This window comes from Monodelphis domestica, chromosome 1 (assembly GCF_027887165.1).
Source record: "Monodelphis domestica isolate mMonDom1 chromosome 1, mMonDom1.pri, whole genome shotgun sequence".
Lineage (NCBI taxonomy): Eukaryota > Metazoa > Chordata > Mammalia > Didelphimorphia > Didelphidae > Monodelphis > Monodelphis domestica.
Window position 1 is genome coordinate 286,599,534 of NC_077227.1, and position 22,297 is coordinate 286,621,830.

Consider the following 22,297-nt stretch of genomic DNA (forward strand, 5'->3'; position numbering starts at 1 on the left):
TTCATAGTTTTGATTTCTTTTTCTGAAAATTGCCTATTCATGTCCCTTGCCTATTTTTCAATTGGGGAATGGCTTGATTTTTTGTACAATTGATTTAGCTCTTTAAAAATTTGAGTAGTTAGACTTTGTCAGAGTTTTTTGTTATGAAGATTTTTCCCCCAATTTGTTACTTCCCTTCTAATTTTGTTTGCATTGGTTTTGTTTGTACAAAACCTTTTTAATTTAATGTAATCAACATTATTTATTTTACATTTTTTAATTTTTCTAACTCTTGCTTGGTCTTAAGAGATAGACTCATTCTTAAAGAGAAAACAAAACAAAACAAACAGTCGGCCTTTTAGTTATCCTTTAGTTTCTTAATCTCCATTAGTTAAAAAACAATCCTACCTTGTTGTAGAATTTCAAAACTCCTCTATAGAGATAGGCTCTCACACTATTGGGAAAAATTCTGATTGCTTCATTGCAGTTCAAAATTGCCTTTGAGTATCTCCCTTTTAATCCATAGAAGGCTGCACGGCTAATATATGCCTTTGTAGAAAAGGAAAGATATAATGCTGTGATAATGTTGAATCTTAAAATAATTGTGATTCTGTATGTTGGGACTCAAAGGTGTAAAGCACCTCTTGCAGGCAGCAAGGTCCCAGAAAACTTCTTAATAGGGCCCAAACCAGAATAAAAGGTAATTAGAAGAAGAAGTGGGTCAGCTAGATGGCTCAGTGAATAGTCAGGCTTGGAGATAGGAGGTGGCTTCACATATGACTTCAGACACTTCCTAGCTGTGTGACCCTAGGCAAGTAACTTAGCCTCTCTATTGCTTGGAATTGATTTTTAGAATCAATTCTAAGACAGAAGGTAAGGATTATTAAAAAAAAGATAATTGGAAAATATTTAACAAAATAAATAAAAATATAAAAATATCACATAGGTATTGTTAATGTGTGGTTTTCTAGATTAGCATGCATCAACCCACCGTGATCTGTTTTTAGGGCAAGATCTGAGTCAAAGACTGCTATTTTGAAAATTTAAAAAGCCGGTGTCAATATAGTAGTAATTAAATCAAACAAAAAAATGAACTCAGAATTCCTGGAGCTAAGCTATAGATAAGAAGCACAATCTAAACTACTAACTGGACACATTTTGGAGACCTTGAGGGATGAAGGTGTGGGTTCAGGGGTGCCATTAGGAATAAATATCATTCAGAAAGAGTCAGGGAAGAAGAAATAAGTAGTTATGTTGAGTGACTCCCTGCTGAAGGGTAAAAAATGAGGCTTCTACTTGTCAGTCTGACAATAGAGAAGTTTGCCTCCCTCTAGGGACAAGTATTTAGGACCTCATATAGAGCTTTTTAAGTACCAAAAAGTTTCTGATTATTCAAAAGGACAAAAATGTATATTTCCCTAAAGTAGATGAAATAATTGCTAAGGATTATAAAAGCTTAGACAAGAAACAGAATCCTTCAGAGCCAGTATTTTCATTATCTTTGTCCAGAAGAGACAAGGGCTTCAGAAGAAAAATAGCAGTTTTGTGTTAATGTATTAACCATGCCCAATAGCTAAATCCTTTTTTTCTTAGCTAAATTTCTTGAGAATACCTACAATTAATGCCTCCGGTTCTTCTCCCATTCTCTTCTAAACTCTTTTCAATCTCATGTTAGCCCTTAACATTCTGAAACTGCTCTCTCCACAGTTAATGGTGATCCCTTTTTTGAAACTTAATGCCCTTTCCTCAGTCCTCATATTTCTTTTGGTTTTGTTACCTTTGTATAGTCAAAGTTCCTCTTCTGGAGGTTATCTCTTTTCTAGGTTTTCATTGCACTGTAATCCCCTGGTTCTCTTTCCATGCCTTATCAGTCTCTCATCAGATCCCAACATCTTACTGTCCTTTGTTGGATCCTCCTTCAGGTCACATCGACTAATGATAAGTTTTCCCCAAGCTTTTGATCAGGGTCTTCTTCTCTTCCTCTAAGCAACCTCCCTTGGTCATCTCATCATAAATTATATGATAATTTCTGTTCAGATGATTCTCAGACCTATATATTTTACCCTACCCTCCTTTTGAGCTCCATTCTTACTTTGCCAGTTGCTTTTTGGATATCTTGAACTGGATATCCCCATAGGCAAACTCAGTATGGACAAAACAAAAATCTATTATCTTTTCCCAAAAATTCTCTCCTTTTCTCATCTTCCTTATTACTATAGAGGCCACCACCATTTTCCTAGTCATCTAGGTTTCCAGCCTTGACATCATCTTCAATTCCTCACTCTCACACCACCACATCTTCAAATCTGTTGCTTGTTATTTCTATCTTCACAATCCTACCTTTCCAATCTTCTTTACATCTCTCAGGTAAGCCTCCTTCTCTTTAGTCCCATAGCCATCATACTGTTGCAGGTCCTCATCATCCCTCAACGGTACTACTTCTATCCCTCAGAGGTACTACTTCTGGTTAATTGCTCTGCCTCACAACTCTCTCCATTCCTGTTCCTCCTTCACTCAGTTGCCAAAGCAATTTCCCTAAATTTATCACAGATTTAACTATATCCATATCACCACTCCTCTCCTCCACTCAAATTTCATTGACTTCCTGTTACATTCAGTATTAAATATAAATTTTTTTTGGCATTTATCATCCTTCCCAATCCAATCTGGCCTCTTCTCATCTTTCCAATCTTCTTACACTTTATTCACCTACCTACAGGTACTATACAATCCAGTGGCATTGACTTTCATATTTTATTTTGCACACAATATTCCATCTCTCTACTTAATGCCTTTTTAATAACTTGTCCTTCATGCCTCAAATACTCTCCACTCCTCTTGGCTTCCTTCAAAAACTCAGCTCAATCCTAATTTCAGAAAGATGTCCTTCTAGGTCCATCTCCTCCACTTTCCTCAATGTTATTGTTATCCTCATTGTTATTTACTCCCCTTTGAAATATTTATACTCTTGTATATACAATTTCTTGCATGTTGTCCCTCCCATTAAAATGTGAGTTCTTTAAGGGCAGAAACTATGTTTTTACCTTTCTTTGAAACTCCAGCACTTAGCACTGCTGTTTAGAATATAATAAATGCCCATTCAGTGCTTATTAGTGGATTGAAATGATGTTTTAATTTTGGGGCTACAGATGAAAACATGGGAATTATGTACTCTTGGCCAGGGATATATTGATTCTAGCAAGGACTAGTGAATGATTTGTTTGGAATCTTGCAAATCTAGTTAAGAAAAAAAAGTTACAAACTGAAAAAGAAGAGAGAAGAGCAGACTTCCAAGATAGGTACCATAAGGAATAGTTGCTATGTAGGATGAAGAATAATTGTGGAATTGACTGAAAATCCTCAGGAAATAAAATTTGAAAAGAGCATCACAATAGAAGCCATGACCCAGGAGATTTGTGTACAAGGCACAAAGTAAAGGGTTTAAGAAAGATGATCCTAAGACAAAGAGATAAATTCGATCTTACAGGTATGATTGAGATCTTGGGGAAGGAACTTGTGATCAATTATGGATCTGGAATGGAATGTCATTTTCAAGAGAAAAAGGATAGATAATGTTTGAGTGAAAGATCATCTTATGATGAGGAAATTAAGGAAATAGAGTAGAATTATGATATGGGTGAATCTGGGTGAAGGTCCATAGAGGCAAAACCAAAAATGATATTGTCATCCAGATTGCCTGCATATAAAGGGAAATAGATGAAATATTTTGAAAGAAAATCACAAACTGAACAGGAAACATGATGTAATTGTGATAAAGAACTTCAAATAATTTCTATAATTAATATTAAAAACTAAATTAAACTGAACTAATGTTTAAAAATATGGATTGACACTGGTACCCTTTTGTCACATACATTGCAGGAGATGTCTTGAGGAAAGAATGAAAGTTTTTCAACAAAGGGGAGCTAACAGATGTCTTCACTTGTTCATTTGTGCTTAAAATATTTTAATACATTTTATATGTGCCTAGTTAAGTCGGTATATATATATTGTGTTATCTAATTTTAATGAAGTAAACTCACAAAATAGAGAAGTGGCTTAAAAAGATTCCTGTAAACTATTGAAGACATTATATTCCTAGCATTTGTCCTTTTTTTTTTCTTCTTCAGGCCCTCAAGACCTTATTCCTGTGCCAAGAGCCTTTTTAATTGGTCTCTATTCCTCAAATCTTTACCTACTCAAATCCTCTGGGAATTTAGGTACCAAGGTGATTTTTCTAACATATAGGTCTACATTAGATGTCTTCTTAGTTAGTTCCAGGGGCTCCTTATTATCTCCAAGACCCAATGAAAAAGTCCTGTGTTTGATATGTTTGTTATTTAAAACTCTGCATAATCCAATCCTTTCCCACCTTTCCAGTTTTCTTCCACATGCTCTAAGATCCAGCAAGACACTTTAGCTCTGAACTCTTGTTAATCTTCACTGATTGACTCATGCTAGCTAAGAAAGCTCACACAAATCTCTGCTAAAATCCTATCTTGGTAAGAAGTCTTCCCTGTTTCTCTTTAATTTTAGTGCTTTCCCTCTGAGATATCTATAATTTATTCTATCTTTGTATCTGTCTGTCTGTCTATCTCTCTATCTAATCATTCTAATCTTGTTTGTACATAGCTGTTTGCATGTTGTTTATCCCTGTTGGATTGAAGGCTCCTTGAGGACAGGGATAGTTTTTTCTTTCTTTGTACCATTAGTGGTAAATAGAATGATTGGCATACAGTCTGCATCTAACAAATGCCTCTTGACTTGCCCAATAGCTTGTCTATTTTGTTTTCCCATTTCCCAGACCTTATAGTTTTAGTTATTAATTCAATGGTCTTATTGCTTTCCCTTTTGTTAAATCTCTTTGGTTTCCAAAATTTATATTTGGGTTGAGAGACTGATTGCCCAGGGTCACACAGTTTATAAATGTATGAGTGTTGAACCCAGATCTCCTGAGGTAGTGCCCTATCTACTTCTACTTTGGGGATAAGTGACTACTACATCTCTTATAACTTGTGATAAAGTAGGAGAAGAAAGTTGAGCATGATCTGATATATATATATATATATATATATATATATATATAAATATATATATATATATATATGTGTGTGTGTGTGTGTGTGTGTGTGTGTGTGTGTGTGTTCCAGGTCTTAAGAAAATAGATTTGAAAGTCATATGAAAAAGCATAGGCACTGTCCCATGGACTAAAATTCTAAAGAAGTCATCTCAAGAAGGATGGGAAGTTATAGGAATAAAATTCTGAAAACACAATAATAGTTCCAGGGAGCAAGGGGGATGTTGCAAAAATGAATTGATGTGGATACATTGGGAACTCATTAACCAGCATAGATTCAAAAAAAGAAAAGAAAATAGAAACAAAGGCAGATAGGAGAGGATAAGTGTAAAGGGATGGTCTTGTATAGTGTGTCAGGAGTGTTAAAATCCAGAATGAGTTGATGCTGGTGGGAAAAACTAATGATGGCAAAAAGATTTTTTGTTTTACAATTTTTTCAAAGTTCCCCAGAAAAGAGAAGAGTAAATAAGGTCTAGAACTGCTGATTGAGATGGATGGGAAAATAACATGATAGAAAGAGGAACTGTTTTCTTTTACTAGTTTTTTTTTCTCTACAAAAAAGTCAAAAGGTCAGAACAAAAGTGGTTAATGGAGTTGAAGCCAAAGATAAGTAGTGAGATACAAAGAGAGTACCCAAGTTGTACTTGAGAAAGTCAAGTAAAGTGACCCGTTGATCTGCAACTCAACCTAATGAAAGACATAATTGCCAAGCCACTGCCATTGATCATGAAGAAAAAAAATATTGCAGGACTAGGGAAGGACAAATGTTGCACCTTTTTTCTCTTTTGGTAGTTGAGGGAAGAGAGTGGAGTCTGAAAACTAGAGGTCAGCATGACTTTAATACATGTTAAAATACTGGATTATATATATATATATATATATATATATATAAGTGACTGCTACATCTCTTATAACTTGTGATAAAGTAGGAGAAGAAAGTTGAGCATGATCTGATATATATATATATATGTGTGTGTGTGTGTGTGTGTGTGTGTGTGTGTGTGTGTGTTCCAGGTCTTAAGAAAATAGATTTGAAAGTCGTATGAAAAAGCATAGGCACTGTCCCATGGACTTTTTTTTAAATATATTTTATTTTTATATTTTATTATTTTTATATATTTATATTTATATTTTATATATTTATTTATATATTTATTTATATATAATATAATATAATAATAATAAATATAAAATATATTTATATTTTATTATTATATATATATATAATCCAGTATTTTAACATGTATACAGTTAAAATACTGTTAAGGAAATGAATTTTGAATGTTTTGAAGAGTGATTTTTATAAAGGGTCATCATGACTTTCTCCAGAATTAACTGATTTTGTTTGGAGTAGTTTCTACTGCTACTACTACTATTCATCAGGAGAATATTGTAGACATTCTTTACCTAGATTTTTATCTCCCATGCTATTCTTGTGGGCAAAATGGAGAAATGCATTTGGAACTGCTTAGACCTCCAGAGGTGTGATTAATGGAACAATACCAGTGGAATGTCCCAAGAATCTGTGCTTGATCTTATGTTAACTTATGCTATGCAGTATTAAATGAGAACTGATAGCTAAGACAAAAGAAGTCATAGTTCCCCACAAATCTTCCTTGATTAGACCATAACTGGAGCATTGTGTCAAATTCTTAATCTTCCCATCACTTTAAAGTGTTACATTTCCAAACTCCATGTTTATTAATTCTAAATTCCTTTTCCTGTTTATACCACTTTGTCATTCTATCTTTTCCTATGCCTTACAATACTTACTTTTAATTTTGTTCTCATTATGACCCTTTTGTTTCCTCCACTTCTCAGTTCTTTCTTAGGCATCACCTCTCCATCTCTCAATATGTGCCTTTGAGCTTTCTTTTGCCCACATTGGGAAAATTTTCTTTCCCTGCCTCTTATCTTTTGCTCATAGTTTCCCTGACTTCATTCAGGTTTTAGCTTAAATGCTTCTCTGTTCAAGAGCTCTTTCCCAGAAATCCATCTACCTTGTCACAACTGCTATTGATTTGCCCTATGAAATTACTTCCTATATTTGTATGTATTTTGTATATATGTAGTTATTATTGTGTTGTCTTTCCCATTAAAATATGAGATTCTTGAGGGCCAGTACCATGTTTTTGCACTACCTTTTTTATGTCCTTAGTATTTAGCATAGTGCCAGAATCTTAATAAGTGCTCAATAAATGGTTTCTAAAAATTGATTGATTGATTAAATTCAAGGTACCACATTTGAGAAAAGATGATGGGAAAATTGGATTATATCCAAAGGAAGTCAATCAACATCATGGAAAGCCTCATCTTCATGACAAATGAGGATCAATTGAAGAACCAGTTGAGAACCAATTGAAGGAATGGCCAGTCTGAAGACAAGAACATGTAGGTGTGATATGATATAATAAATGTCTTTAAATATCTGAAGGATTTTCATGTAGAAGGATTAAACTTGTCCTGCTCAGCCTCCCAAGGATGACATTGGAATGGTAGATACAGGGAAAGTTCAAAGGATTTGGCCTTGATGTAAGAGGAAAAATCTTGCATGACTTGCATCTAAAAACTAGTATGTGCAACTTTAACAGCTAGTGGTTTCCTCTTCACTACAGGTGGTCAAGTCAAGCTGGATAACTAACAATTTGTTAGATAAGATATAGAGGGAATTATTATTCAGGTGTGAGGTGGCCTAAAAACCTATAGACTAACTTTCAGATGAATAATTTTAAATGTGTGAAAAAATATAAAGGAAATATAGTTCATCAAAGATTTATTTTAAAAGTTCACAAACTCCAGATTAAGAGCCCTCCAGTAGATATTCTCTGAGGATACTACTAATTCTGATATTTTGATTTAATGAACAAAAACCAATATATAAGCTGCACATGGAGTAGAGAAAGGTAGAATATGCTTCTCTCTCTGTTTCTTTTTCTTTCTCTCTCTCTCTCTCTCTGTCTCTGTCTCTCTCTCTCTCTCTCTCTCTCTCTCTCTCTCTGTGTGTGTGTGTGTGTGTGTGTCTCTCTCTCTTATTCTCTGTCTCTGTCTCTCTCTTAAAACAAACAAACAAATCAAACCCTTACCTTTTGTCTTAGAATCAAATATTTGATTCTAAGGCAGAAGAGCAGTAATGGCTGGGCAATGGGGGTCAAGTGACTTGCCCAAGGTCATATAGCTAGGAAGTATCTGAGGCCATATTTGAACCTAGGACCTCCTGTCTCTAGGCCTGGCTCTCTATCTATTGAGCAACCTTGCTGTCCCATGTCTCCTTTTCAAAAAAACAAACCAAACCAAAACAATGAAGTACATGAATAATAGTTATTGATCACATTCAGTTAGGATAGCAAATCAAGGATCAAATGTTTTAGAGTTGGAAAGGGTCTTAGGATTTTAATTACCTTTTAAATAGTTAGCAACATCATATACATTCAAATCATAAGTGGTGAAAATTCAAATACCTTATAATGTTTTGGATTGAGGGTAATTGCCCGATTGAAATCTTGTACACATTTATCCCTCTGGACTTTCACTTTACACAGGCCTCGTTGATAAAAAGCTTCTGGATAGTCAGGATATGCTTTCACTGCTTTGTTAAAAGACTCAATGGCCTATAAAGGTCACATAATAAAAAAGAAAACTGGGATCAATAAATCATATACCCTTAAATTTGGTAGACCAATTTTAAAATAGTAACTCTGCCATATAGATTATTTTTGCTCTTTTTTGAAGTACTATGTAAAGCAAATACAAATAAGATTTTATAAATAAGTAACATGCTATAATTACTTCAGATCTATTTTCTATCTTCTTTTGGAAAAAAATTTGCAATTAATCTAATATATATTAAGAAATGATATTATATTCAGAAAAACAATTATTCCTGATTTGAATAGTCTAGAGAATAATAATATTGCATAATTATTCATTTCTATTTACATAGTACTTTGCAGCTACAGAAAATTTTCCTACACATATTTTTTTATGCCATACTTGGAATAACTGTGAAGGCAGCATAAAAGTAAAGAGATTTACTGGTTTTTTTACAGATTTTGAAAATCAGGCTCAACTAAATTAAATGGCTTGTTCATATTAATACAATTTACCAGGTAGCAAAATGGAAACTTTTATCCATAACCTTACCAGTTTATCATAATTGGTAACATACTAACTTCACTTTTTGTATACAACAAAAAAGAAGACCAGATTAATTTTTAGTGGAGCTTTCTTGAATCTTGATTAGTGGTAATCAAAATGGAATTTTAGTTATTACACTCTAGAAGTATTTATTTCTAGCTTTAATTTATAATCCCAATGTATATCAGGTTTTTTGAGGACAGGGAACAAGAGTTGTACTACATGGTTGTATCCCTAGAGCCTAGCATAAAGCCTCATTGGCAATGGATATGTAAGAAATGTGCTCTGTGTGTTCAAATTAGAACTGGATGTTGACCATCCAGAAGAAACAAAAAAGGCAAGAGGGTAAGGAATGAATCTTGGGATTTTCGGAATTTCTTTCTGGAACAACTTACATGTGGACCTATCAAGTACTAAAGTACTAGGTCAAAATACACAAAAGTCAGTGCAAGAATATGCCAAAATTTGACAAACAACATAAAGAACATCCATGGACCTTTCTGTTAAGCTGTTAAGTTTAGAATCAACTCCAAAGGCATAAAATTACAAATGTGTAAGGTTGTCTATTTAGGGGTGAAGTTGTTGTCAATTGTGTTAACCATATATTATTATTTGTTGTTTTTATTTTTAAGTTGTGAGATAATGGTCATACTATTGAATGTGAATTTTAATATGTGATATTCAAAGTTGTCTAGACAATGTCTCAAAAGTGCAGTTGTAAGAGATTGATAGCTTTAATTATTAATAAAGGAACACCTGGTATTAGCTGCAGAATCACATGGTTGTTGTCAAATGGCTAATGTTAACAACTATGCTCTACACAATTTGATAAGCTTCCATAATTGCCAGGACAGAGCAGCTGATTGATCACTTTTTAGTCTTTTTTTTTTTACCACACTGAGACATGTATTTCAGGGAAAAGATTGCTTCATAAAATACAGTTGGATTATTTAATGAAAGTATTTTCTAGAACTAGAATTGCCAAGTACATTTTGATGATTTTAATCTAAAATGTCAGATATGAAGAATTGAATAATAACATCACAATAATAACAATGTCTAGGTAGAGTGGAACAAGACTTAAGTGAATTGGATCAATAATGTTTATGTAATTTTCTAGAGCTTGGCTTATCATAGAAGCTGTAATATATCTATCTATCCTATATAAAAATATATATATACATATATATATCTATATCTATATATCTCCTAGTTATATAAGAAGTCTCAGACAGTCTTGGGGGCTTATAACCTATATAAGTGGAGTTATTGTACAACCAAAAGATACTGCACTCTAATAGTTTCTAAAAATAACAACATACTTATATTTTTAAAATCTCAGAAAATACCATGTAAAGATTGTCTTCTTTCATGTAACAGAGACCCAAGAGAAAGCTACATTCTGCTGGCAAAAATGATCCCTTTGGTATCTTGTCTGAATTAGACATTATTTCCAAAGCCTTTTTAAAAGTTGTCATAGCATTCTACAATTACAAAAAAGTAAAACATTCTTTTATTTTTTTAAATCACAAAATTCTAAAATTATAATTTTAGAGTTCAAAGAAATCTAAAGATTATCCAGTTTAATATTCTTATTTAACAGATTAGAAAATAGGGCCAGAGAAATTAAAGAGTTTATACCACAAAATTAGTGGTGGGGCAGTGGATAGAATGCTGGACCTGAAGTCAGGAAGACTTCCTGAGTTTAAATCTGATCTCAGATATTTACTGGCTGTGTGATTTTGGGCAAGTCACTTAATCCTTTTGCCTCAGTTTCCTCATCTGTAAAATGAACTGAAGAAAGAAATGGCAAACCACTCTAATACCTTTGCCAAAAAAACCCACTTAGGGGTCATGAAGAGTTGGACACAACTGAAAAATGACAGAATAACCAAAGCCATGAAATTAGTCCCTTACTTAGCTGGGCAGTGTGAAACCAAGAATTAAATACTAAGTTTCCTGATCTTTTCTCTCTCTCTTTTTTTTTTGATGAAAACATATAGACTAATGTAGTATGCTTTGAGCAAATATATTGGGCGAATTTTCTCAGAAAATTATAACCTGAAGGAATTCTTGAAAATATTGAAGAATTTTTTCCTTGAAGTTCAAGTTCAACATTATTCATTCTATTTCAAACCACATCCCCATAAGATTTGGGAACACAAAATATTATGGACCTATTTAATAGCAAAGGAGTGCTCATGAAAAAAATCAAATTTTATTTCACTTTAAAAAAAAGTAAACTCTAGTGCTATTTGAAATTAAACTATTATCAAATCATTCCTTTTAGCTGTTGAGTAAATACCAGCTGGAACAATGAAAAAAAGCCAATTTCTTAAGTTCCTAAAGCCAACTCCATAATAAAAAATATGAATTTTATATGGATGTGCCTCTTATCTATCTTCACTGGGACTAGATTTTAAAGAGATCTTCAATTATGTGTATAGTTTGGGTAGGCAGAACAGTTAAAGAAAAGTTTAGTTTCTGAAATGTACCACCTTGAATACCTGGATTAGTTTGGACTGCAAGTCTATTTATTAATACAGAGTTCTCTTTCTGTTTTCTGCTGTCACCACCCCAGCAAGACATTCTCAACCTGACATTTCTTCTATCCAACTTTAAATAAGTTCAAGCAAATCCCCAGGTCCATGATCTTCTTATAGAATCAATTTGATTTACATTTACTTACTGATCAGATAAGTTGGTTCAGATAAGTTGGATGTGTGATAGACTTATAGCCACTATTTTTGACTTTGAACATGCAGACTCAAGCAAATCAAAATTATCTTGTCCCTTAATTCTACCTCACTTCCAAACATCTTCCATCCAGCCTACTGCTTGTTTTTATACAATTCGTAAGCTAAGAATTAATGTAAGAACCATTACACATCAGGTTGGATTTGGCTTGTGGTTCATAGTTTGCTTTTCTCTGAACTAGAGTAGTTATAAGCTTTCATGCTAATAAACCAAGGATGCAGCAGGTATTAAAATTTTTCATGCTTTAATAGTCCAAGATTGGTGATTTTTATCGGCATTCATTTCACAAGATCTAATCACATAAATAATCATTATCAATTCTAGACTGAAAAATAAATCCCCCTGAAACCAACTTAGTAATGATTAATCTTTCTGAATTTAGTTAGGCTTTGTCTTTAGATGGCTCATAGTCTGTCTTCAGGTTTATATTCAGAGCCTTTTTAATTTGGTGAGATCTAAAAGACCTGCTTCTAAGTCCAAAGTCACAACCATGCCATCTTGAATTATCCTAGTAAGACTTGTATATGTTTTCCAAATTCCATATAGTAAAGCATTATATGAAAAGTGAAAACTCACTATAAATTTTTATAGTAATGTTATAGATAGCATATTGATTCCATTAACACATATAGTAAAAATTATTAATATTTCTCACCTTTAATTTTTTGGCCTTCATTTGGGCTTTTCCTAATAGAATAAACATGCCAGGCTCAGGTTTATACAATGTGACTGAAAATAAGAGTTTCAGAGCTTCATGGTGATAATTACAAAATGAAAAAACCAATGACTGCTGAATAGGAGACAACTCAAAGGAACCTAAAAGTGAAAGACATTTTTTTGTAAAGGTATCATGCCACCTTCTTCCTATTCATGAAATATCAAAATGCTAAGAATTTAGTGTTTAGAAAGAGACTGTTTTAAGAAAATAACATAATCTGAGAACTGTATATTCTAATCATACCAACTAATCCATAACCATTATATTAATATCTTTTAAAGCAACTAATAAACAGTGGCAGCTATACTAGCAAAATAAAAAGGATTTCTATCACTTATACTAGATGGGGACTGGGGCTACCATCAATTTGCCAGAAGAAATTACTTTTTTGTTCCTTATACTCAGAGATTGAAGCATTCTGTGATCACTTAAGAGCAATACTGATTAATGGAGCCTTCAAGGGAGAAGGAATTTTGTAATAAGTATCAAGAAATGCCTCCTGAGGCCTCTAGGAATCAGGTTGTTGATTTGTTTCCAAGGAATGGATGTTTGCATTGTCGACTAGTGTGGAAGAGAACTGGCAGGCATGCAAGACAGAAATCTGAGAACAAAAGAGCTGTCAATCAAAAGGAACATTCCACTTGGAATGTTACCAGGAAAAACAGTTGGAGACAAGGCAGCAGATGAAATGGACTGAACTTACTTCTGAACTAGGCTGAGAAACCCTTTTTTGGCTTCTGGAGCTGGGGGAGAAACTTTTGAACTAAGTTTAGCTGCTTGTGGCTGATGGTGAAGACCCTGAAGCTTTTGCTGACTGACTGATATTTAACTGACTGGTTAGAAGAAAAAGAAGAAAGAAGGAAAATATTTGTCCTCTTATCTCTCTCAGACTGTTCCTGCTAGTGACAGAACTGCCATTTCCCCAATATCCTCAAAACCAAGGCTCCTTGTATAGACTAGGGAAAACCCCATCCCTCTTACCTCATCCTCTATCCTTGTCCTGTCTTCACCAATAAACCGCTTACTTGAGAAATCAAGAGAAAGGAGTATCTTCTTTAAATTTCATAATTCACACTGAGTGAGTTGAAAAAGAAGGGGGAGGGAGAGGGAGGAAACCAGGAGGTGAAGGGTGGATGGTAGGAAAAACTCTGATACATTAGCCATCTAGGACAACTCAATAGGCACCCTCAAGTATCCCTTCTATTACACTAGATAATTGTTCATATCAATTAAGAATGATTGCATGCATTGATGAGTGTATATCTGATTTAGTGTTTCTATTGCACTAGTCAGCATTCATAGCAGTAAACTGATTTCCCACAACATTGTTTTGAAGAGATCAAATGTGTTAACAACATTGGGAAACTTTAATATTAAATTTGTACCTCATTTTGGTACCCCAAGACAACCCACAATGTACTTTTTTTTTTACAATGTACTTCTTAAGAAGTACTCCCCTAGCTGAATAAGGGTAGAGACAACTTCTTTATCAATAAACAAGCCTCTAAGATAATGAAGCAAGCCAGCTAGGCAAAGTCAGGCAGAGAAAAGTAGACATGCATTCTAAATGTTGCATGTCTCCTGGAATCTGGAAGACCTGCCTCTTGTCTGGAGTAAGAATGGAATAGCTCTCTAATCAAAGAGACTTGGAAAGGGATGTCAGGGAAAAGCATAAATTGGAGTAGGGAAAGGAAGTAAGGCCTTTTTACTTGGAATCCTGGACTCATCTGTTCTGTTAGGGTTGGGGCTGGCTTTCAGGGGGTGGGGGGTTAGGGTGGGGTGAGAGGGTGGGAGGTAGGTAAGGGAGCAGCCAGTCACATGTAGTATTTTGCAAACTCTAAAGTATAATATAAATGTTATTATTATTAAAAATCAGTTTAATAAATGTTAATCAAATACCTATTATGTATAAGATGAAATTAACTTTATTGTTGTGGGGGCCATTTCTGAACGGCACTAAACTCTGTTTTTATTTTTTCCCTATTGTATGTAAAAATAATTTTTAAGACTTTTTTTGTTTTGAGTTTCAAGTTTCCTCTCTTCTTCTGACCCTCCCTCCTTGTGATGGTAAGCAATCTGATATAGATTTTACATGTGTAGTAACATAAAACATTTCCCCATATTAGTTAATTTGTGGAAGAGTTTTAAAATTAAGGAGGAGGAGGAGGAAGAAGAAGGAGAAGAAAGAGAAGAAAGGAGGAAGAAAATGAAATATAGTATGTTTTAGTCTTCATTCAGACTCCATCATTTCTTTCACAGAGGGCAGATGGCATTTTTCATCATGAATTTCTGGGACTGTCTTGGATAAGTCATTGTCATTCACAGTTGTGCATCAAGAAATATTGCTGTTGTGTACAATTTTATTCTGATTCTCTAATTTCAATTTACATCAGTTTATATAAGTCTTTATAGATTTTCCTGAAATCATCCTGCTTGTCATTTCTTATAACACAATAGTATTTCATCACTATCATATACCACAATTTGTTCAGCCATTCCCCAATTGATGGACAACCCCCTGATTTCCAGATTTTTGTTACCACAAAAAAAGCTGCAATAAATATTTTTGTACAAATAGGTCCTTTCCTCCTTTTTTTATTTCTTTGGGATATAGACCTAGTAATGGCTTTGATGAATCAAAGAGTATAACAGAGTTTTTAGAGTCTTGTGAACATAGTTCCAAGTTGCTCTCCAGAATGGTTGGATCAGATTGCAACTTCACTAATTGTCACCACTAAACTTTGTTAAAGCCAAGATTGAAATAAATGCCAAAGTATAAGAAAACAAAAATTTAGAAGCCATGGTTTACAATTAAGGAAACTAACCTTGCATATATATGAGCTACCGATACCTCCATAAAATCTTTCTTTGATACTGCATCATGTTGAGGTGATCATGGCTGTTACATATATATATATATATATATATATATATATATATGCAAGTTATAAAAGGCTGTTACAAGAGAACACAAGCTCTGGGACATTCTACCTTTTGGAAAAGACCTCAAGTACAGTGCTAAAACTGGACTATGGCTATTTCCTGGGTCTTAGGTATATCCTGAAAGGCTTAGTCCCAGTTGATTGGCCATTTGGTAAAGACTTATTTTATCAAAGTAAACCATGAAACAATGAAGAAGTAGTAATGAGCCTTTTCCCTATCAGAGATAGCTCTAACAGAAACACTTAGTTCATTTTTGAAGATGGGACAAAATAAAGCACCCACAGGTTATTGAACAGTAAATCAAAGGAGGTTTATTTTGTTCTAATGCCATAAAGATGTGCCACAGGAATATAGTGGTGCTGAGATTCTCTGGGCACAGCTCTCTCCTCCCTTAGTCATAGTCTTTATATGGAAACACACCTGGCTAAACTCAAGTGTTCTTCATAAATCCACCAAGTTTAAGGGTCCCCAAATGCCTATTACTGGGACTTTTATGCATAATCAAGAAGTTGTATCATGGAAGCCAGAGCCAATAAAGTCCCAGGGATGGTTTTTTCTCCTCTTAGGGAAAGCTAATCCCTGTTGAAAGAAGGAAGGAAGAGGGGTGTGAGCCTTCCCTGAAGTGTGGGTAAGGGGAAAGAACTTGTGTAAGGAAAATGTTGGTAAATATTTGACCTATGACCAACCTTCAATTTTGTCATTATGGTGGCAGAGTAGTGGGAATGTAGTAGAAGGTGGAAAGAGTCACATGTTTTTAAACCATCTATAACCATTTGCTTAGCTGTTCCTTCTTAAATGTGATATTGTCCAGTGATAAATTAGTGGATAATGGACAAGTGTTTGAAGGGATTAAGTCATATCAATTTTGGCATTTTCAGTTTAAACAAAAGACAAAATGAATTTGTTAGTGTGGAGGAGAGTAAATAGGAAAAGTCTGCAACAGAGCTGGAGAAGTTGGGAATGCTGAGCTGTCACTGAAGGAGAACATTCTAATTGGAATGGTGACTAGAAAAGACTGTTGAGAAGGATCAGGCAAACTGAAAAACTGAGTCTCTTTGCCTGGAGACAGAAAAGAAGGACAAAACTCCAGCTCTCTGATTCTCTCTGCTGTACTACAGTGACTGAATTTCAAGACCTGTTAACCAATTTTCCCAAATCTGAACTATATTCCACCCTCCTCCAATTTAGGAATTATTCTAGTATTAGGGAATCCCCAAACCCTCTTTCCCTCCATTTTCTTCTTTTTCCCTTTCTCCCAAATAAACCCCTTACTTAATCTTAAAGAAGAGAAAAGAATGATTTAGTTGATACACCATAATACTCACTCTGAGTTGATTTAGAGAGACCAACAAAAGAATCATCTGGAAGGGGAGGGAGGAAGGGAGGAGGGACAAAGAGGGAGGTAACCAGGGAGGGTGAAGGGAGGAAGGAGGGAGGAAGGGAGGAGATTGGCAGATCTGATCTGAAATCATCATTTCTACTTAAATAATCCCCTATTACATTAGCAAAATAGAAGAAAAGACTGATAGGTTCTCCTTGAAAGTCGAATAAAAGATCTAATGGAGTTGATTTGTGTGTGTGTGTGTGTGTATGTGTGTGTGTGTCCAAAAGGAAAAAGAAATGCCATGTCATAGAATGTGTGGTCATCTCATATTTCAGTGTTCATCATAAGAATCTGAAATAAGACCATCGTGAAAATAATTACAACTTATATCCCAACATTGGTTGTAGAGGATAAAGAATTAGATAAGTTTTATGAAGAACAATAATACTTGAGGCAGAGTTGCATAAAATCATTAGCCTCATTGTCTCTTCTGCAGTCATGAAAGTTCAATGAGGCAAGTCAGGATGACTGGTGATGGCTCAGGATGCATTGGATGATCTAAGTGTCTTCAATATCTGGTCAAGGTCTAAGTATTCCACAGTCCCCAATTTTAGCCTTCTAAATGGCTGTCAGAACAAATTTTTCTCATCTAACTCATTTTTCCAGAAGACATTTCCTGTTTGGAGTAGACATCTCCTAACTCACCAACTTGCCTGAGATCTGCCCATTACCCTCAATCTGATTTAGTCTGGGTAGTTTTACTGGGGTATGACCACTGCATATATTATGGCTTCTTGGATCCACAATGTGAGAGATGGCTGACATTTAAACAAATTAAAAAGGGTTTGGCAATCCCTCAGACCAGAGATGTTAGTCTTCCCTGAATACCCCAGACACAAATACAAACAAAAAAGAATGTCAAACTCTGCCTTCAAGGAGCTTATTTGCTCTGACAATAATATCTATAAATCTACTTATCACTTTAAAGTACTCTTTCATGACATTATTTTATATGATCCTTGCAACCCTCCAATGGAAAACCAGGCATTATTTACAGAACTGGATTAAAACACAGGTCTTCTGACTTTTTTACTCTTCCCTTCAGATGGTATCAAGTCTTCCTTTTCACATCACTTTTCTTAAGATTAAATTTTTTTATGTCTCTTAATTCCCTCATTTTTCCTCATATGTATTGGAAAAGGTGCTAAAGTATTTTCTCTTCCAGTTTTTGTTATTTAATATGTAATAACAACATAATTATGTAGCTATAATTATAAATAAATCTACCTTTGTTCATTTGTGCTACTTGGAAAATAGTGGATTTTGCAAGATCATGACACTTCATTTCAAGGAGATAGCGTCCTCTGTAAGAGAAAAAAAAGTCTTTCTGACTCTAAATGAGAAAAAAGGTAAATTTAATGAGTAACCTAAAGCATAGGCATTGTAATGAACAAATATGTCCACAAGGTGACTATATATTTTTATATGATTTGATTAATTTTAGACAGTGCAGTTGTCTTGGTGAAATAGTAATAAGGAAATATTTATCAAGAGTGATTTTGAAGAAATTATATCATAGTTTTAGACCCAACTTTAATTTAAAAAATAATTTTCAACTATTTAATTTACTATTGAATTACCAAAAAGCAAAAGCAAGAAGTCCAATTTTCCTGTTCATCAAGGAGGGAGATCATTAAGGAGCAATGGCTTTTATATTGAAAGAGCCACTTCACTTATAATGTACTTGTGAAGGGAATCCCTAACTCCCACCCCACAGGAAATAATGTGCTTTGTTCTCAGTATTGTGAATTGAATTAATGAGATGTAATTATTTAGGAAAGGAAAGCTAATTTTACTTTAGCATCTCTTGCATTCCTCCCCTTTTGTAGTGAACAAAAGACCATTGATCCAGTTTAGGCCCTAGTCTAGTCCTTCATCAGGTCTATTGCAAGTTTCCAAATTGTCCTCCCTCCCTCACCTCTCTTCTATTCAATCAAAATTCTGTACCGATGTAAAAAATGATATTACTAGAGCACAAATCCGACTACATCACTTCACTGGCTCAGAAAGCTACAGTGTTGGATTTACAATAAAACACAAACTTTTCTGTTTGGTATTTAAAGTCCTTGCAAATCTGGCTATCCACTTTCTAGACTTATTATACATTATTTCCCTTTATGCTTTAGTCAAACTATGCAAATATTGCCCCTCATAGGAATTTGGGTGGTGGTGGAGGAGAGAGTATGCTTTAGGTTCAGAAGAAAGGGGGATTTTTTTTTTTTAAATTTTGATCCTTGCTATATCTATTTAGGAACTATACTTTTATATAAACTAAGTGACACTAAATGGTTAAAGGATGCTGGTACTCTAATCACTTTGTGAATCAGTGCTTGATTTTGAGAGAACATAGCAGAATGTGGGCATTAGAGGAAAACTCTATATAAATATAAAACTCTCAAAGGTATCCCTACAAAGCGTTACTTGAGGAGATAACTTGCCAATGCAAATAAGAGTTGGGATAAAGACCCCGAGAGAGAATAAAAGGCTACATAAACTTATGCTATTGTCCAAATGATAAAATATTATTAGTGTGGTGTTGTACAAAGGGCATTTGATTATTTGAAACAAGATTCTGAATTCTTCCAACCCCAGTTCTGCAATTAACTTGCAATTGACATTGCCATTTAATTGCTCTGATTTCAGTTTCCTCATCAATAAAATGAAACAGAACAAAACAAAACTAGAATACAGGAATGCTACCTGGAAAGATACCTGGGAACACTGCAGGGAAGTGCTCTATTGGCATCAAGGTTAATATGAATTATTCAGATATAATGATTTTTTTTTACTTATACGGTAGATCTCTACAAATATCAATGGATTGTCTTATAGGCATCTCAAACTCATAGAACTCATCTTTACCCCCAAACTCATCCATCTCATGAACTTTCTTATTTAAGCCATTCTTCTGGTCTTCTAGGTTTGCATTATCTTTGACTCTTCACTCTTCCTCACCCCACACATCAAAAATTAGCAACAAAATTTCTTGTTTCTACCTTCAAAATATCTCTCATCTTTATCCCTTTCTCTCTTCACACAAATATTAGTTCAGGACTGCATTACATTTCTTCTGGATTATTCCAATGCCCTTTGAATTGGTCTTATTTCAACTTTTCTATTCTATCATCTACCCATTTGCTAAAGTGATTTTCCTAATACACTGGTTTAATTGTATTATTCTCTTATTCAATGAGCTTTAATGGCTGCCTATTGCCACTACAAATACAATGGAAACTTAGAAATAGAAAAGTTGTCATTTAAAACCTTCCCAGGGGAGGAAAAGAAAATGATCTATGTCTTTAATGAATAATGCTTGGAAATGATCAAATAAAATAAAAATAAAAAAAAAAACCTTCCCAACATGACTACAACCTACCTTTCCAACTTTGCTATATATATATATATATATATATATACATACATATATATATTCCTGCCCTTTATAGTAGGCCTTGCTGTTCCTTAAATATGACACTCCATTTCTGTTTTTGAATTGGCAATTCCTCATGCCTCATATTTACTCTTCTTATCACCTCTACTTCTCAGAAGCCCTTGTTTCCTCCAAAACTCAGAACTAATCCTTCCTTCTAGTGAAGCCTTTCCTGATCCCTTAAGTGCTACTGCCTTCTCTGCCAAAATTACCTTTATTAATATTGTACATATGTATATGTACACATAGGCAGCTAAATGGTTCAGTGATCAGAGTGTCAGACCTGGAGTTAAGGAAGACTCATCTTCCTGAGTTCAAATCTGTCCTCAGATGCTTACTAGTTGTGTGATTCTGGGCAAGTCAGTTAACCCTATTTGCCTCATTTTCCTCATCTATAAAATGAGCTGGAAAATGAAATAGGAAACACTCCAACATATTTGCCAATAAAACCCCCAAACCATGAAGAATCAAACATGACTAAAAACAACTGAACCATCACAAGAATATGTCTACATATTCTCTTCCGCCTAGAACACAAGCTTAAAGGGTATAGGCTGTCTTTCTTAATCCAGAAACTAGAGCTTAATAAATACCTGTTGCATGACTCTTTGTTTAATAAAGGGGAAAAGAGAGTGGAATACTCAAAGTGAGTAATTTTTGTAGTCATGTTTCATAGGAAGCTTGATAATGCATTTTTTTAACCTTACAGGTTGTTCTGAGGAATCAGTGATTTGAAAATCTTTTGAAAACTATCAAGTCTACAACAAATGAATGAATGTCATTATTATTGTTAATATAATTAAATGCTTCTAAGGGTGAAAATCCAAACTGTCCACATATTCTTATGCTATGTAATTGTCATTTGGGTCCTTTGCAAGTCCTTTATAGCTCTCTTGTAGCCTGTTGGAAGCTTTCCTCTTGATTAACATTATTAGTGTAGCATTATCTCTCACTACTGCTACATGGTTTACCTTCTCCAAACATACATTTCCTATGGATAATAAATTTCTTTCTAAGCTACATCTTGTTGCCCAAGTTTTTATTAGTAAGATGTTGAAGCCTACATATGGTTATTATTCAATCCAAAAAATCGAATCCAATATTCTTTTATTAAGCACCTATGTGCCAGGCACTGTGCTAAGCGCTGGAAATGTAATAAGAAGAAAGACTGTCTCTTCCCTCAATGAGCTTATAATCTAAAGAACTGAGACAATATCCAAAAGGTAGTAGGAAAATGGGAATGGGAGAATGGGACATTAGGGTATGTGGTGTGGGAGCATCACGTTCTTTGGGATTGAAACCAAGCAGAGCAATAGATGTAGAGTGAGATGAGTCCAGTTTCTGCTTTCTACAAAGGAAGCCATTGGGAGGAGTTTGGTACTTTACCTCTGGTCTTCCACCTAGAGGGAAGCTGATGGAGATAGGGTCAGTCAAGGCTTGAGTTAGCAGCATGGTGGTGAGTTTAGAAGTGATGAGCTTATCCTGGGAGGGGCATCTTGTTTGGTGGAGCTAAAACCAGGCAGGTAGCAGATGTAGAGAGGAGTATATCATTATCATGATTATCATATCTCTCCATTGCCTTTGGGTAACCTGAAATTTTGATTCTTGAGAGATTATAATCCTCCATGATTCATAGATATAATGCATCACCAGACTACTCAGGTTAAAAAAGTTGTGTATGTGTAAAATAGTAGTTTTAAAGTCATTAAAAGTACTGTGCAGTTCTCCATTCCACTTTCTTTATCCTACTTGGTTTTGAGTCTAGATTATTGTTTTTCTGCATAAAAAAAATTTGAAATAATGCACATGCTGAGGCAATCCACATGACTTCAAATTATAGCTCAGACAATGGATTTTCTTTATTCCTTTGTTTTC

General features: G+C 34.4%; 1 protein-coding gene across 2 annotated transcripts in view; it reads right to left on the bottom strand.

Moving 5' to 3' along the window:
* Positions 1-22,297, bottom strand: part of TTC6 (tetratricopeptide repeat domain 6) — a 307,310-nt gene that overhangs the window by 70,978 nt on the left and 214,035 nt on the right. The window contains exons 20-24 of one of the 2 annotated variants that reach the window (XM_056811000.1): positions 18,220-18,296; positions 12,603-12,763; positions 10,540-10,674; positions 8,515-8,664; positions 388-528 (exon numbers count right to left, since the gene is read on the bottom strand). In XM_056811000.1, coding sequence (XP_056666978.1) covers positions 388-528; positions 8,515-8,664; positions 10,540-10,674; positions 12,603-12,763; positions 18,220-18,296 — 664 coding nt within the window. The remainder of the gene's footprint in view (positions 1-387; positions 529-8,514; positions 8,665-10,539; positions 10,675-12,602; positions 12,764-18,219; positions 18,297-22,297) is intronic. The other variant, XM_016428372.2, reaches the window with a different exon arrangement.